Source organism: Biomphalaria glabrata, chromosome 7 (genome assembly GCF_947242115.1).
Source record: "Biomphalaria glabrata chromosome 7, xgBioGlab47.1, whole genome shotgun sequence".
NCBI classification, from domain to species: Eukaryota; Metazoa; Mollusca; class Gastropoda; family Planorbidae; genus Biomphalaria; species Biomphalaria glabrata.
The window spans coordinates 11,194,001-11,211,215 of record NC_074717.1 but is presented as its reverse complement, the minus strand read 5'-3'; the positions used below and the strand labels follow the sequence as shown (position 1 = coordinate 11,211,215).

The window sequence follows — 17,215 nt, the reverse complement described above, 5'->3', positions numbered from 1 at the left end:
TTTACGTCTCGAGAGACGATCTTTTCCCTTTGCAACTTCTTGTGTGACTAAAGAAGCCAATCCTTGATACACAGCTGCGATCGTCGGTTGGGCATATCTAATCACCAGGCGCCGTTGCATTTTCACCCTTCTTTCTGCTTCTGTTGTGTATGACATCTGCAATCCGTGACCCTTCCTTTATGCTCTCTCTCCATGTGGATCTATCCAGAGCCACCTCTTCCCAGCTGCCAGTGTCGATTTTGAAGAGCTTAATGTCGCGTTTACGTATAACGTAAAAGTGGGCGACCAGCGGCTCTCCTGACTTCTATTAGATCGCCATACAGGATGTCCTGTGGAAGTCGACCTACTGGCATTCTACGAACGTGGCCAAACCAGCCAAGGCGTCTGCTGCTGATAACAGAGTGGATGTCATGGCTCCCTGCTCTTTGTAGCACTCCCTCATTGGTTATCTTATCTTGCCACCTTATTTTAAAGATCCGCCTTAGGCATCGGAGGTGGAAGACATTCAGCTTTTTTTCCTGCCATGAGTAGGTTGACCATATTATGTTTCACTTCCGTATAGCAAGGTGCTCAACACACAGGTCCGGTAGACTAGGGCTTTAGTACTGTTAGTCAGCAATATGTTGTCCCAGACTCTTTTCTGCAACCTTGACATGGTGGCCATTGCCTTGGCTATCCTGTTGTTTATGTCTTTATCCAGTAGAGTGTTGTTGGATATGATATATGGAGCCAAGGTAAATAAAGTGATCAACAATTTCCATCGAAAAAGGGGGGGGGGAGGCGGACGAATTTTAGTATAGAATTCACACAAATTGTATACGAATTTATTACTTATGTCAATAATATATACTAATTGTTTATATTTCAACCTATTTTTAGATTATTTCGCCCCCCCCCCCTTCTCTAGTATGTTGGCATCAATCTCGCGGCGGTCCAATTTATTTGTAGAAATCACAGCTTGCTAACAGAATCAATTAAATGTTTTAAATGTTTTGGATGTTCCTTCAGAGTTGAAGATAGTTTACTTCCTAGTCCAAACCTCCCGAAGGACGACGGGGGATGGGAGCGGGAAGGGTTTGAACCCTCGACCGTCGATAAATCCGAACGACAGTCCAGCGCGCAAACCGCACGACCAGGCAGCCATCTATATCTATATGATTTAAACTTGTTATTGATTTGGGCCGATGGGGGGGGGGCATATACCTCTACTGCCCTTCCCACCTAAACCCTTTGAGTTTGTGGGGGGGGGGGGGAGGGGGGGCGGTCCTACTTTTATGAAGAAATTATAGTTTGTGAACAAAATTAGTTGAATATCTATATAATAAAAACTACGTTTGGAACTCGCTCACCATCAAAAACAAAATTAAGACTGATCTGTCCAAAACATATTTAGATTAGTTTGCCCTTTTAACTTTTTTTTTCTTCTTTTTTTTTTTTTTTGGTCATATTTTCATGACATTATTATATGTTTGTTAATAACACTATATACATTTATTATAAATTCCAGGCCCAGGTATTAAATTGTTAGTCTCTTTAAAAAAAATCTCTTTTTTTAGAGTATTCTAAGTGTCCATTTAAGTCTTTTTTATGTTGACATTTATTCACATCCTGTCTTAGCAGCTTTTCCTAGCTAAAGCCTATGTTGCAATGTTAGCAAGGTATAACACTTTTAGATTTTAGGCATCACTTTTGGGGAGCTTGTGACGTGAAACAAAAAAATTGTCATACTTATTGACTTTCAATCATTTCAGAAGGCCATTCAAAATGAAGCATTGTTGTCCAAAGACTGTCCTTATTAATATATTGACAGCACCATTCAGGTTTTTTCTTGTTGATGCTGCCTGTTGAACACAAGGTTGTTGTTTTTTGTGATTGAAATGTAAAAATAATGTAGATTTTGATACTCCCAGCTCATTCACACAACTCCATTTCCCTACTCCTCTGAGAAAGCTTTTCTTGTTTACAAGTTGTTACATTTATAAAAATTCTATTTACAATTTTAAAACTCATGAGAATATTAGAAAGACTTCATGACACTATAGTTCATTACATTGCTATTGCAGCCGTGTAAAGTTTCAAAACCAATACATGTGCCTAGCTTATCATCAGATTTTAAAAGAACTAAAGCATCTGGCTGTTCAAAACGATTGTCAACAGATTATTTTTTTCTTTTACAATTTTTGTTAATATTGAAAAAAAAAAAGACTCTTTAGTTTAAAAAATCAGTGGAGCTCTCATTTATTTCAAATTATATATTCACAATAGTACAGATATGACTTTAAAAAAACTTTCTTTCCAAATATCACTATTCAAACCACATAAAATCTGTAACAATGAAAAACATCAACTATGTCAAAGCTATCAAAAATAATTCATAAAATAACATTCATATGCACACTTCTAATAACAGGTATTAAATTAACTTCTTCCTACTAAAATATGAATGCCCTAGTTAAAATAACTTTTTTTTTTCTATCTACAGCTAACAATTTTAATTTTCAGAAGTATTTGTTGAAACAGTCACAAAGAAAATAAGGTGTCTAATTATTTAGATAAACAGCTCAAGAACAAGCAGTCATATCACATTCAATACAATAAATCAGAATAATGATCTCTACTTTTTATTTACAGAAAAATATTTTAATACCAAGTATAATCTTTCAATGCTTAAATTGTATTTAAACAAACAAATTTCTTTATCATTTAAAACAACAAATTGAACATCATTTATCTATTTCACTCTTTGCATTCACTGTTGTTGGTACCCGGTATTGTTGTTATTTGAAGAGCCTGGCATTATTCCTTCCCAACCATGTGGCTCAATTACATTTTTCTTCCCATGTATAGGTGGACCTAACAGCTTCAGGATATCTTCATAGGTCAAAACTTCCTTTTCTAAAAGAGTTGTGGCAAGCTGAGGAAGTGGAAATAATAAATATCTAATGCAAATAATAGTAATAAAAATTACATTTGAAATATACATTACTAACTAAATGTTATAATTTCTAAACTATCAAAGCTATTATATCCCAGTAAAACTTAGAGTAAGGAGATAAAAGTAAAAAGCATTTATTTCTGGAAGGGACAAGTCTATGAAGAGTTAGTGGATAGATGCTTATACTGAAATGGTAAATAAGAATAATAAGAATATTAGTAAGAACAGGGTTAAAATAATAATATTTTGATTTACTAAATTGAACCTCCAGCTTTTTCCAAATAAAACTTTGAATTTATATGTATTCACTAGTTGTTTTAAAATACTCAGAAAAATGTACAGGTTTTCAAAAACTAAAATTTGTAGATGATAGAGTATTCTGAGTCCACCAGGTTGGTAGATAAAGTGATACATACATATATTAGACATAAATGAATAGCAGCACCAGGGACCAAGTTTTTAAGAGAGAAAGTAGTGAATTAAAATGTTATGAAAATAAGGGAATGCGCCAACCGAGGCTCAAACCTGTGACTCTGGATTCGACACCACTGCCTAGCGATAACGCACTAAGCGAAATTAACCTCTAGACCATCGGAATGTAAAAAAAACATTTTTCTGATCCAGAGTCATTTTGCCCGTATGCAAATTACTACCCCAGTGGTCAAAAGTCACAAGCCCTAGCTAGCACCTCCCCCACCTCGCAGCATCCATTCATTAACAACTTCAATAGAGCTGACACAGACAGCCATTAGGCATTCTATATTTAGATAAAGTGAGCAAGACCTTTTAAGCTCTACAAATGCTACAGAATGTTGAGTAAATGCACAAGTCAAGGCAGTGAGGTAAACATCAGAAAATATGAACATGTTAATAAGAGGACAACTTTTTCAGTGCCAGTAATTTTAATACCTAGGAACACGGCGGGCCTTGCAAACTGCGGTGCCCCTCTTACAATAATAACTATTACTATTAATTAAATTATTATATCAACATTGCATAGGAAGCAATAGGTGCCAGAGGGTTAATTTGAGTTATGTCAATTGTACAATATGCTAACTATGTTAACCCTTTCTTTAAGTCCTACATCTTTAAAGCCATGACTGATATATGCTAAATGATGGGTATTAAATGACTGAAATGGGGTGAAGGGCAATATAATCCAGGCATCAGAGAATAAATATGCCAAGTAGCTTATTTAAGGTCTCACACAATATGGTCATTTAATGAGAATCCCAATGAATCAAACAGCCCTGAAAGCAGACGAGCCATGAGATACTCAGAATATATGTCAAAAGGGAAAGCCATAACTATGATGGAAAAAAAAACAGTTTTGACATTTGTCTTATGCTTTATTAGGCATCATACTTAGTAAATTACTGACGACTTCACATTCCTGTAACACACACACAGTCAGGGTCGGTCTTAGGCCACTGCAACCTATGAGGTCGCAGTGGGCCTCACACTTTCATAGGCCCTGTGCTAATTCTAGGTGTAATTATTGATTGCAAAAAATATACGAAAAATTCCTGAATTTATTAAAACATCCTGAAAACTCATAAAAATCTCCTGAAAAATAGACAAAATTGTCATTTGTGGGTGTCATTCATTGCGGAAAACACCAATCCGACGCATGATAAAAGAAAAAAGGCATTGTCAACTTTCATGTAATAATAAGTAATAATCTGGCAAATTTTCACCTTAATCGGAAGTTCCAATACCTAATTTGCTTTTATAGTCACTGATATCTAAATATGCCAGAGGTTGCAAGGTTCGTAAAGTAAAGTTAATTTGATGGCAATTTTGTACTTGAATAAAATTCAAAGTCGAATTTTTTTTTGTAATACAAACTCCTTATTTTCAATTATTATCCTTATTCCCACCCAGGCTAGGCCCTGCAAATGTTAGGACTGGCCCTGCACCAAATAAAAGAATGAAGTAAAATAAGTTTATGTAAATTATAAGATGGGACTAAGAACCTCGTCAAGAAAGCATAATGTTGAATAAAGATAAAAAGATATAGAGGGGGCTTCACAAAACAATGAGTACTTACCTTATGACACAATATTTATTGTATTGATGATTGCAGTGTATAATTTAAGTACTGGTACCCATAGTATGAAATACATGTTCAAGTTTATTTGGTTTCATTGTTTTATCACCTTTGAAATGTGATATCATCAAATATCCAAGACTCTGAAAGTCATTGGATTAAGTCCACTAACAACTATACATAGTCAACACATCTGCTATTAGGACAGAGCTATGCTATAATTTACCTTATGTAATTTTTCTTTATGCTCTTGTAAAACTGCCTGAGTATGAAGAAAGGCACGAGTTACCAGCATTCTAGCTTCCTGATCAAAATAGACCAAACATTTACATCAAATATGCAAACATCATCATTAAAAGCTTGACTAATATATTTTCTTAAATATATATATATTTAAATATATATAATATATATATATATATTGCAAACAAAACTTGTTTAATTTGTTTTTCTAGTTTTTTATATAAACTAAAGCATTTATCTTATAAATTATAGACATAATTACATTCTACGCACTTCAATTGTAAATCTAGTCATGCAGGTTAATCAGTGACTTATGAAGGACTTATTTTTAAGGACTTTGTAGTCAAAATGGGAGAATGTGAGGTTGAATTTTAATGGATACAAGGATTTGTCTATTCAAGATTGTTTCTGACTTCACTTAGCTTTTGCTAGAAAATAGAAGTTGATCGTTGTGCTGGCCAAATAATATTGTTTATAGATGTTGGCCATGGACTCTACTTCACTGGACCCATAAAAGGAACCATGTAAATAGATCTTTTGCAAAATAATGACAGTATTAATTCTTGAATGTTTGTTTACTGGTTGAGTTCTAATAGACAATAGTTCAACAGGCAAGTGTATCTAGGAGGTTAATGAAAGTGATATGCAAAAGCATTGTGTGGTTGGCACAATGACATGCTGCATTTGGTGTCAGATAACCATTTAGAGCTAGGTGAATTTAAAAACTTTGTAGATCAACAACCTCAAGAAATGTCACATGTTCTATTATACTACCACTATTTATAATTATTTGTCTCCTAGGTTAGGTTTAAATAAAAAGTAAAATTTGTGTTCATTTCTTTTACTTTTCAAGGATACATTTTTATTGCCATGGCAAACACTATATCTACTAACAGTCAAGTTACCTCATCAATGGTCGCAGCTAATCTTTGGCTGTATGGTTTCAAACCTGGATTTTCTTCATTGGAAGGGAATGACAAATGACCTATTTTGGGACTCATGCCAAATGATTTAATCTGATCATACGCCATTTTTGTAACTCTCTGTAAATCATCATGGGCACCTAAGTAACAATACATTTAAATTTCAAAGAAAAAAAGATAATCCATGGATAGAGATACATCAGCCACAAAGTATAAAATGTACATAATGAACATAACATAATAATATCCTGTATTATAATATTGAAAATGAAAAATAGATTGCTGTTAACTTTCTTTGCATATATTTCTAGAGCAGAGGTTCTCAACTTTTTTTCCTGGGACACCTTTAAACAGTCAAAACGTGCCCATGGACCCCTAAGTGAAAAAAGTTTCATAAATGCATAGTACATAAGTTAATATAACATGAGTTACAAATAATTTTTAAAAAAGACATTTTGTTGAAGGATTGTTTGAGATCATAAATTTGTTTTAAATAAAATTGTAAAAAAACTAATGACTTGGATGATGTTTTGGGGGAGCTAATCACAACATCCTGAAAAAGACCTATACCAGTTACATAAGACCTGTCCTAGAATATGGTGCCACAGCATGGGGCTCAGCAGCCCAAACCAACCTAAGAAAAATAGACAAGGTTCAAAAATATTGGTCTAAGGATAATGACAGGAGCAATAAAAACAACACCCATAACAGCTATGGAGGAAATCGCTGCCCTGATCTCTCTGGATGAAAGAAGAGAAATAAAAATCCTTTCCCAATTCACTAAATTGGAAACCTTGGAGAGGCACCCAGTCAGAACAAAAATCCACTAAAAACCGTCTCAAAAGGACCAATTTCATACAGGAATCTCTAAACCTAAAAAAGAAACACCAGCTTGAAAAAATAACTCTGGAATCCACGATACATCATAATGAATCTCCACCCTGGGACAAAAGCTCTCTTCCTACTATAAGAGACCATATTGAAAATATAACCAAAAAGAAAAGGGCTACATTCCAACAGAGCTCAAGGAAATAGTGAACTGCTTTCTACTAACTCATTATCCTAGCAATCAGTAGATCAGAGTGTGCACGGATGGCTCATCCCATAAAGCCATCACAAATGGAGGAGCTGGAATACTCATTGAATGGCCAGATGGAGAAAAACTAGAAAAAAACATTGCAACTGGAGAGCTCTCTGACAGACACAGAGCAGAAATGGAAGCTCTAGCATTAGCTGCTACCATGCTAGCAAATCATCCAAGTACCCCAAACAGTCAGATTGTCTTTCTAACCAATGTTAAAATGACCCTCCAAAGCTTGCAAAACTCTGATTCCTCTTATATAAAAATTCTCAGGACAGCACTTACAAAGCTCAACAACAACAACAAAAAACTGTTACTGAATGGATACCAGCTCATATACAACTAGAAGGAAATGAGAAGGCTGACACACTTGCCAAGAGTTAGGGAACAAACAATTAAACTCTGCACTCTATCCAGAAGAAATGAATAAACTAATAGTAAATAAAATAAATGAGAAATGGACAAGCTCTCATCCAAACCACAAGAAAGATGATGCTTATTATAAGCTATCCCGACAAGATCAACGTCTAATCTTTCGACTTAGGACCGGACACAACAGAATGCGACAACATATGTACCGGAAGCTCAAAATTGGAACCAGTGAAATCTGCCCATGTGGAGTGTCACCTGAGAATGCCGACCATGTCCTCCAAAACTGCTCTCTTTACTAAGAGGCCAGCACAAGACACTGGCCCCAAAAACACCCCAATAGATAGAAAGAATACTATATGGAGAGCTCCCTGATTTGGAAACCACTGCACAGTTCATCTCATGTATTGATCTGAACGCTCCGCAATAAAAATGAGAACGAAGAAGAAGAAGGATGATGTTGAAATTTTATTAAAGTATTTATGTTTAGCTTAATATTTGTAAGTAGCAAACGCAAATCTTTACAAGCAAAAATTTCTAGTCAAATTCTTTCATCTGTGGAGAGGTTCATATTGGCACTGAATCCACATTGTACTAAATAAGAAGGGAAAGCAGTCAACAGCTTCTGTATAATGACCCATAATGCAGGATATAAAATTAGAATCTGTTTTTCTAACCAGAATATGTGGTCTCCTTGTTCAAACATTGGTCTAAGTTCCTCAGTTGTGAATATTTCAATAGGCTGCTCCTGTATTTAAATCTTTTGTTTAGGTCATCATAGACATACAAAACAGTATTAAGGGGTGAGATGATTATTATTAAATTATCCATTAGGATGAACTCTCTTTTAGTGGACAAGTTATTTTAATAGTATACAATTTCATATTTCTGTGGATCCTCAATGATCATCTCATGGACCCCAGTATGAGAACCACTGCTCTAGAGCAACATAACACTCATTCTGTATATCTGACTTAATAAACAAGAACTTCTGTTACTTCCCTTACCTGTTGACACGTGGTTAAAAATAAGACTTTCAGCAGCTCGACCCCCTAGAGCCATACACATTCTTTCAAACAGCTAAGGAATGGAAACAAAAAGAGTTTAAAGAGTCATTTACTAGCAATGTGCCTACCATTTCACTACCAAAGTCTCTATCTAAAACTTGGCATAGCAATTTTTTAAAATCTTAATTTTTTTTCTATTTACAAACAAAACTAATGCACTATTTTTTTAATTTATTTTTTTGTGTAGGCCATTTGGGCTACTCTCATAAAACCCTTCAAATAACAAAAAAAAAGAACAATAATGATCTAAAAGTTGATATCTTTGTATAAAAAGCATGTTTACTACAATTCACTGTGACTGGTAAAAAATTGTTTACTCGAATAAGAGAATTGAAATGTAGCATACAAATAATAGAGATCCTTTCAATGAAAATTTCTATTTAAAAAAATTATATTTTAAGATAATTTTAATTTTTAAAAAACCCTCATCTACCTTGACACTCCTGGCTATTAACCAAGAAACAATAAAATAAAAAATAAACAATAAAAAAAAAAAAGTATCAAACAATATTTACTTCTTCTTGAGAATATAGTTTTTGATCTGAAGGTAGATACTGTGCAAATCCCAATACACTGTTGGTTCTTGGGATTATTGAAATCTAAAAATATATAAATGTATGATATGCTATATATATGTTGTCAGTGGTTTGACAATTATTATTATGGTTTTCAATGGATATAAATATGAGTTATCATGAAAGATAAATAATTAAAGCAAGCATAAAAAATTGTCATTTTTTAATATATTTAAGAGTTAATATATTTTAGAACTCAAAGACAGTGATAATAAAAAAAAAACATGCATTTTTTTTTAAAACTGCTAATAATAAATAAGCTTTTAATCAAACAAGTTTGGGCTGGCTCTAATTATTAAACTTGATAAAAAGTGAGACAATGAATTTCTTTAGTTTATCTTTATCTCTTGGTTTATCCCGGGTATGCCATTCTGCCTCAACGTGGCACTCGGGTGGAAATGATTACTTGAGGCTAAATGAATAGCAAAACAAAACTCATGTGGGAGTGTCCAAGGGAATGCAAGAGCTTTCCCATTGCACAGTGAGGAGTTGAAAGAGAGCTTCCACGCCCCTGTCGATAATCCATGCACGCTCCTCAAGGGCAGGGGTTCCCGGTGTGCTCGGCCTTCTGCCATGCATTCTAGTCCATGCGCCATGTTTTACATAGACATTGACTTGGACCTCTTCCAGATGGAACGGTTTGTTCAAGCAGGCTTACACGCCTAGAGTTCAAAGAGCTTTCGGCTCAACTCTTTTCACAATCACAAGGGTTATCTTACTCTTAATAAAGCATCTGTGTACTTAAGCATCCATCCAACCAGAGCATGGCCAGATTCATGGTAAGCAACCACTTTCTTTTCTGTAGGGGACAAAAGTCTGGTTTTCTTTTCTACTCCTACAAAAAAAAAAAGACACAACACATCAATGTCAGTTTTATGTCTGTTTTCTTTTATACTTGTATAAAAAGAAAGATGCAATGTGTAAATGTAAGAACTAGGTCTATTATCTAGTTGTAAAAAACAAAGATCCTACACTAACTGGAAATGCTTAAATATTAAATAATTGTTGTCTAATGTTAATGGCTGATAATATAAGTGAAAGACAAACAACCCAAAAGTCATGTGGGGAGCAGTTTTTAATAAAATTTTATAAAATTAAGCTCTTCAGTTAAAAAATGGGACCACAAGGTCTGAACGGGGAACTTTACTGTACTTTTAGTTAAAAAAACATAAAACAATTAAAATAATTTTTCATCAAACTGATTTCTTGATTTATATTGGTTCCTTGGACAGAATTTGGAATTTAATGTTTAAAAAAGAAAAATTTCTAAAATATTTTTTTTTAAACACAAAGCTTATATCAAGTCAAGTACAATTTCTTTCCCTTGTTTGATACCAAACAAATAATTAACTACCAATAGTTGTAAAACCTCAATTGCTACAGAAACGTCAAACTTCAAACATAAAAAACTTTAAACAAAAGTGATAAACTAATTTTTTTTTTTATTGATTCTTATTTTGTGAGGTACAAGAAATAATTGTGCAAAATTTCAACTTGATCCGAGATTGGGTGTGGGAGAAATAACATGTAAAACTTTTTACCAGACAAACTAACAGAGTGAGTTAATATAAGTTATGTAAAAAGGTACAGCACTGGAAGAAATGAAACTTAAAGTTATTTTAAGAATTAAACTTAGCTGGATCTAAAAAGGAGGTAAGAAGCGGAGGATAAATATATATATGTATATTTATATATATATATATATTGTTAAAGAAATGTTATTTAATAAACACTTAATGTTTAAAAAAAAACTAAGAATAATTAAAGGAGAAAAACAATTACCTGCTATAACCCTTTCTACAGCATATTCAAAATTGTGTTTATCTACAAACAGGCTCTTTTCCCTTGCAGCATGAATGGCAGCTTCATTACAGATGTTGTTAATGTCAGCACCTTAAACATGAAAGTTTACTGTAGCTACCACAAGGCCATTCAAAAAGCGTAATGTTTTAGTAAATAATAAAGTTCTTGATACTGTATTGCTAATATGCACAGTAGATATTTTGTTGATTTATTTTAAGAAAAACATTTTAAATGGATTAGGGTTTTCAAGATATTTAGGAGCTAAATCAAACTAATAAGTACAAGTTTAAAACCATTAACCAACCCAATAACACACAAAAAAGAGAGTATTCTATGAATCAGACATTTCAAGAATTTGTAAGATCAATGTTTGTAACATTTTCAGACCTGATCAACATTTTAAAGTGTTGTAAAAGAAATGCATTGGAGCAATCCACCTAACTTTTAAACAGCCCAAATAGTTTGAATGCTGGGATACATTCCTAAAAGCTTATCAAGCCTAAGAGTTCACAAAACACCTGAAATGGGCCATGATGGAGGCTGTCCAGGTCTGAAAAAAATATTAAAACTCAATGCTTTACCCATTACCCAATTCTATTTTGCAGAATTCAAGTCAAACTTTGACTCATGGCTTCAGCAGAAAAAAGCTCTAGGAACTTTCACAAGGGAGACTAAAATCTCACTCAAATTAAGTTAGATGATAATGATGAGGTATATTAGTCTGTAGGGGAAATTTTGAAATTTCCATTTTGAATTAAGCTTTTCTGGTCTAAGAAGGTAGTGTTATGATTTTATTTCATTCAATTATGTTGTATGAACATTTTTCCATACCTTTTCTATTACATTCAAATAAAGAGAAAAAATTACCAACCACTCATTCCAGGAGTGAGTCTGGATAAAGCTTTGGCATAGGCTTCAGCAGGCTGAGCTAATTTCAACTTGTTTAAATACACAGTAAATATTTCCTCTCTTTCCTTTAGTGTCGGTAGATCAATCATAATGTGACGATCAAACCGACCAGGACGAAGTAATGCCTAAAATAATACAAATATTATCTTTTCCTTTCAATTTGCAATAATAAAAATATAAAATAAAAATAATCATGTTTAGTAATTGGTGTATTTCCTAGTTTAATCCTTATAGGAAACATGACATCAAATTATGAGCTGTTTCTAAAAATTAATTATCCATGATGTCATATGTCTAATAATGTCAGCCTCCACATTTTAATAGGTTTAAGGTATTAGATGATGTGGACATCATGATCTATACAGGATGCAATTTAGAACATAACAGTAGCAAGTGAATTAGTATTCAGATTGTTATAATATGAACAGTTTTTAGAGCAGTTTTCAGTGTTTTAATACTGACAAAAATAAAATAACAATTTAGATACATGATCCTATAGACTGAGTCCAGACTTGCATTGTAGAGTAAAATAAAACTTAGAGGGGACCTAAATTTAAGACCTATGGGTCATGAACTCTTTAATCTACCATTTTGCCATCCCATTGCTTGTAATAATATACAAGCTACTGGGTCAGTACTATAAAACATCACAAATCCAACACAACACAGTAAAGCAGCACAGATAACATACTTTGTCCAGAATATCAGCTCTGTTAGTGGCAGCCAACATGATAACTCCTTCCTGGGTTTCAATGCCATCCATTTCCACCAGAAGTTGATTCAATGTATGCTCATCCTCACCCCCAGCACTGGCAGAACTGAGAGTTTTAAAAGAAATCATTGAAATACTAGAAGTGAAGCATTTGCTATATTCTTCTACAAACCCTAAAAGAGGTGTTAGATAAAAGTGATGCAACACTAAGCATTCTCATTATCTTTTTTTTCTATGTTTATCTCAGACAGAACATGGCACACATGGTAAATTAAATGCAAACACTAACCCTCCTCTGCTACGCCCAATGGCATCAATTTCATCAATGTAGATGATACATGGAGCTTTATTTCTGGCCTCTTTAAAGAGATTTCTGACTCGTGCAGCACCAACACCTAAATACATAGAATGATTAATTGTAATGTATAAATTATGTTTAATATAAGCTATACATTTCTATATAAACAGCAAAATTAATGTTATACAAAATTAACCTTTTTATTTATCAAATTTAAAATCATTAAAAAATTTCCAACTGTATATGTTGCAAAAGCTAAAATGCACACACAGAGTTTATGTTTACCTCCAATCATTTCAACAAATTCTGAGCCAGCCATGGCTAAAAAGGGTACTTTGGCTTCTGAGGCGAGTGCCCTAGCCAGTAGTGTCTTTCCACATCCAGGTGGACCAAGAAGTAATGCTCCTCGGGGAGTTTTTGCTCCAAGATTCTGGTCAAATTAAAAAAACAAGTGTTATATAAATAGGACGACAGTGTCAACCCCAATAATTAACAGAAGAGATTTATTCAATAAAATAGTCTTTTAATATCATTTGACTTTTCTGTCCTAAAACTAAATTATGTGTTTGATAAAGAGACATATATGCACTTTGTGATGATGAGATGGTAATGGTAAAATATGTTATTGGACTACATGCATCAAATAAATCATGTTCTACTTAGTGTTGAAACTCATATATTACAAACAACTGTATACCAAAGTGCATATACAGCTCAATGTGAAAGACAAAGAGATTTCAGCGTAAATGAGTCACTAAATAAAACAAACAAACTTTGGCATGATGGATGGGTTAATATTTGTTTGAGCCATGGTTTATGATATTACAAGCAATCGATTGAATAAAAATTTGCAATTGCAAATTCAATGGTAGTCTAAGTTTAAATCTTGGGGCAATACTTAAATTTTCTTTTTTTTTCCCTCATGATTTGAAACAAATAAGCTTTTTGAATTGGTGATTTTTATGCATGGCAGAAAAATTATTAATAGCTAACTTATCGGTGTATCTGATGTACAGCTAATTTTTAAAGAGTATATGATAATTTGTGTACCCTTTTAACAATGCAGAATCAAATTTTCTAAACGCTTCCATCTCAAGCACAAAATAATTTCAATACGAACGAAGCATTAGACTTTCCCTCTATGGCTTGTTAAAAAAGAAGTAGCAGTAATAAAAGGGATTAATATGAAGATTAGCTGCCATTAAAATATTGTTACAAATATAGCTCAATTCTTTATATTTAGATGGCAATCATATAGTTCAATTTAGTGTCCTTGACATTGTTTAGTCTATCATGTTTTTTAAATCCAATAGATAAAAATCTGTGTTTGATTTAAAATATGCTACTAATGTGAAGCAAATTCTTTTTTTGTCTGAGAACTTAAGCAACATTAATTAAAATATGTTGTCAATTTTAGCCTACTTAGAAAGAAGCATGGATAATTATAAAATAAACAATATTATCTAATTTATATTGTATATTATATAAGCTATTTCAAAGCACATCAAATAACCCCAAATATTTCTCCAGAGTTACACCTGCCATGCTTTTAATTTCTAAATACGTTAATAGAATTTCCCAATTTTCTGTTAACACTACTACTATGTGTATAGAGAGCACAATAAAAAGACAAACCTTGAATCTCTGTGGGTTGGTCAGATAGTCCACAAACTCCATCAGTTCAATTTTGGCTTCCTTCAGCCCAGCTACATCTTTGAAAGTCACCGCTTTTGAACCTTTAGAAGCAATATCAACACGTGTAAACTTGGCTTGTCTAATACCACCCTATAATACACAATTTAAAATGAAATTAACACATGGCAATGTGGTATACACTAATCATCAATTTAAGATACACTATGTTAAGAGTAAGAGAAATGCAGAAATTACTCTACAAACAGTCAAAATAAGTCATAAGTTACACCAAGTAAAATTGGTAAATAATCTTAAAGGTCAGAAATTATTATTTGCTTATATTCATTTTCCTTAACCTTTTAAATATAAAATTATCTTATTTACTTGAAAGATAAACCTTTATATTATTAATTTTACTTAATAAGTCAAAGGAGTTAATGACTGAATGTCTTTAAATTAATGCTAGAATGATTTTTAGAAAATCATCCCACAGAAAAAATCTTGATAAAAAAAAATACTATTACAACATAATTAAATGGTTTTATTTGAAAGCCTGAAAAAAAAAAAGACTTATTTTTAAGACATAAAGGATCATAAAAGACATACAGATAAAAAGTCCATCATGTCTGGCACATTTCCATCCTTGCCTTTCATCATGGAAGTGAAAATTTGACGAATGAAGAGGAACAAAACTAGACCAATGGCTAGTTGTAATGCCAACATCACCCAGGAGCTGAGGAAAGATTATTGTTTTAAAGCATGCATGAAAATCAATAAAAACTAGTAATCAAATTAAGTAACGGTAATAAAACAAAACTAAAGGTAAGTAAATAGAACTAGTAGTAAAAACATCATAGACCACACAACAACTCATCGAAGACATTTTTAAGCAACTAGCACCAAACAACTTTATTAATAAACTACAAGCCTTTATATAGAACCTAGAGCTACATGTCCCTATCATTCATTTAAATATAAACAACCAGACCTCTAACAAACCATGTAATCAACAACTCTATTAGTCCAGCCGCTTAGTCTGTCATGAATAGTCCAGCCGGTTAGTCTGTCATGAATAGTTCCCCCTACAGGTCACTAAGGTCAAACAGTATACATAGATTTTCATGTCTATCATCAATAATGTTTTTTAAATCAATTTATTTATTCACATAGAAATCTTAAATGAGATTCAGAAAGAAAAAGAAAATTTTTATGTTGTAAGAAACAAAATTAAAATGTAGTAAAAATCTCCCTTCACAAGCAAAGATCAACAAGCATTTAAATTTTTGTTTTTACTGAAGTGGATAAGGAATTCATTTTTTGCTATAAAAACAGATTACATTTGGATCACAGTTAGCTGAGCCTATTCCAATTTAATTTACAACTGCCCTGAGCTTTCGGCATGTCTTTTTTTCTAAGCTTACACATTGAACAATTTTTAACTCAATAGTTCCATGGCAAAATAAAATCAATTTTGAGTCTTTTTTTTTCACAGGTAAAAATTTTAATTTCATTTTCAATAAAAATAAACAACTAGCTTAACTTTTTAGTTTGTAAATGTTAAGACCACTTGCTACAATAAGCATCATATTACCTTATGTTAAATATTAATGTTTGAATCTTAAACTGTATCACCATGCATCAAATGATTCAAGGATATAGGTAAACAATTACGAATGCAATAATATTATTTTATTGATTTAACAACAAAACATCCTTACTTAGAGTAGCCATATCTGATTGGTATTCTGTCATTCAGGGGCATGTTAAGATCATCTTCCACTTGCCTAATTTTCTCCTCAAAATTAAAACCTTTAGGAATTTTTATTAAAAATCGTCCTCGTGCTGGCTGAAAAAAAGGTGCATATAGGTAAGGTTACTTATAATAATAATAAGGCTTTTCATTGAGTTTGAGATTAAAGAGGAGAGTGGTATTTTAAGTCGTTACTTATAATAGAAAAAATATATTGTAATATTTATATATTTGAACAGGGGAGTTAAAACTATGTAATTCAATGGGCGTTTTTTAAATAGTAAATCCAATCATTCTATTTCTACTTATAGTTAATAATTTGTATACCTGTCCTTTAATTATAGCACCTTCATGAACTTCAATAATTGCAATATCCTCTTCACCTTCTTTAGCAGCAAAATGAATATAAATGCTTTTGACCTTTGTGAAATTGAAGAAAAAAATAAAAATAATTTCAGTTCAAACATAAGTTACTTACTCTTTCTGTAAAACTATTAAAAACTATTTTAAAGAGAAATCAGATTTTTTAAATATTCAGTTTATTACCTCCCCTTTAAGTAAAATGTTATGATAAAATTCACTCCAAGAGATATATTTGATATTAGAACTCTGGTCATTGCTGCTAGGGGAAAGAATCCAAGCAAGGACTAAGACAGATATGAAGGTGAACAAGGAACGCATCAGCTCCACTGAAAGACAAAAAATATATATATTTTTTTACAATATTTACAGTCATGTTGTACCTGGCATCAAAGATTGAAAGAATGAAACATTTTAAACAGAATGTTGCTTATCACTTTCATAAATTAAGTGCATCCTGAAAATTATGAACTAATCATTTGATTAATCTAAAACTTTGCTTTTA

General features: G+C 32.5%; 1 protein-coding gene across 7 annotated transcripts in view; it reads right to left on the bottom strand.

The window, feature by feature from the left end:
* Positions 1–2,220: 2,220 nt before the first annotated feature.
* Positions 2,221–17,215, bottom strand: part of LOC106056892 (paraplegin-like) — a 21,656-nt gene continuing 6,661 nt past the window's right edge. For all 7 annotated transcript variants that reach the window (XM_056034297.1, XM_056034296.1, XM_056034302.1 and 4 more), the window contains 16 exons: positions 16,897–17,039; positions 16,678–16,770; positions 16,319–16,446; positions 15,207–15,333; positions 14,601–14,750; positions 13,251–13,395; positions 12,957–13,062; positions 12,647–12,773; positions 11,918–12,080; positions 11,026–11,136; positions 9,963–10,078; positions 9,184–9,267; positions 8,609–8,681; positions 6,134–6,291; positions 5,212–5,289; positions 2,221–2,914 (listed from right to left, as the gene is read on the bottom strand). In XM_056034297.1, the coding sequence (XP_055890272.1) occupies positions 2,750–2,914; positions 5,212–5,289; positions 6,134–6,291; positions 8,609–8,681; positions 9,184–9,267; positions 9,963–10,078; positions 11,026–11,136; positions 11,918–12,080; positions 12,647–12,773; positions 12,957–13,062; positions 13,251–13,395; positions 14,601–14,750; positions 15,207–15,333; positions 16,319–16,446; positions 16,678–16,770; positions 16,897–17,039 (1,967 nt within the window). In that variant the 3' untranslated portion in view covers positions 2,221–2,749. The remainder of the gene's footprint in view (positions 2,915–5,211; positions 5,290–6,133; positions 6,292–8,608; positions 8,682–9,183; positions 9,268–9,962; positions 10,079–11,025; positions 11,137–11,917; positions 12,081–12,646; positions 12,774–12,956; positions 13,063–13,250; positions 13,396–14,600; positions 14,751–15,206; positions 15,334–16,318; positions 16,447–16,677; positions 16,771–16,896; positions 17,040–17,215) is intronic.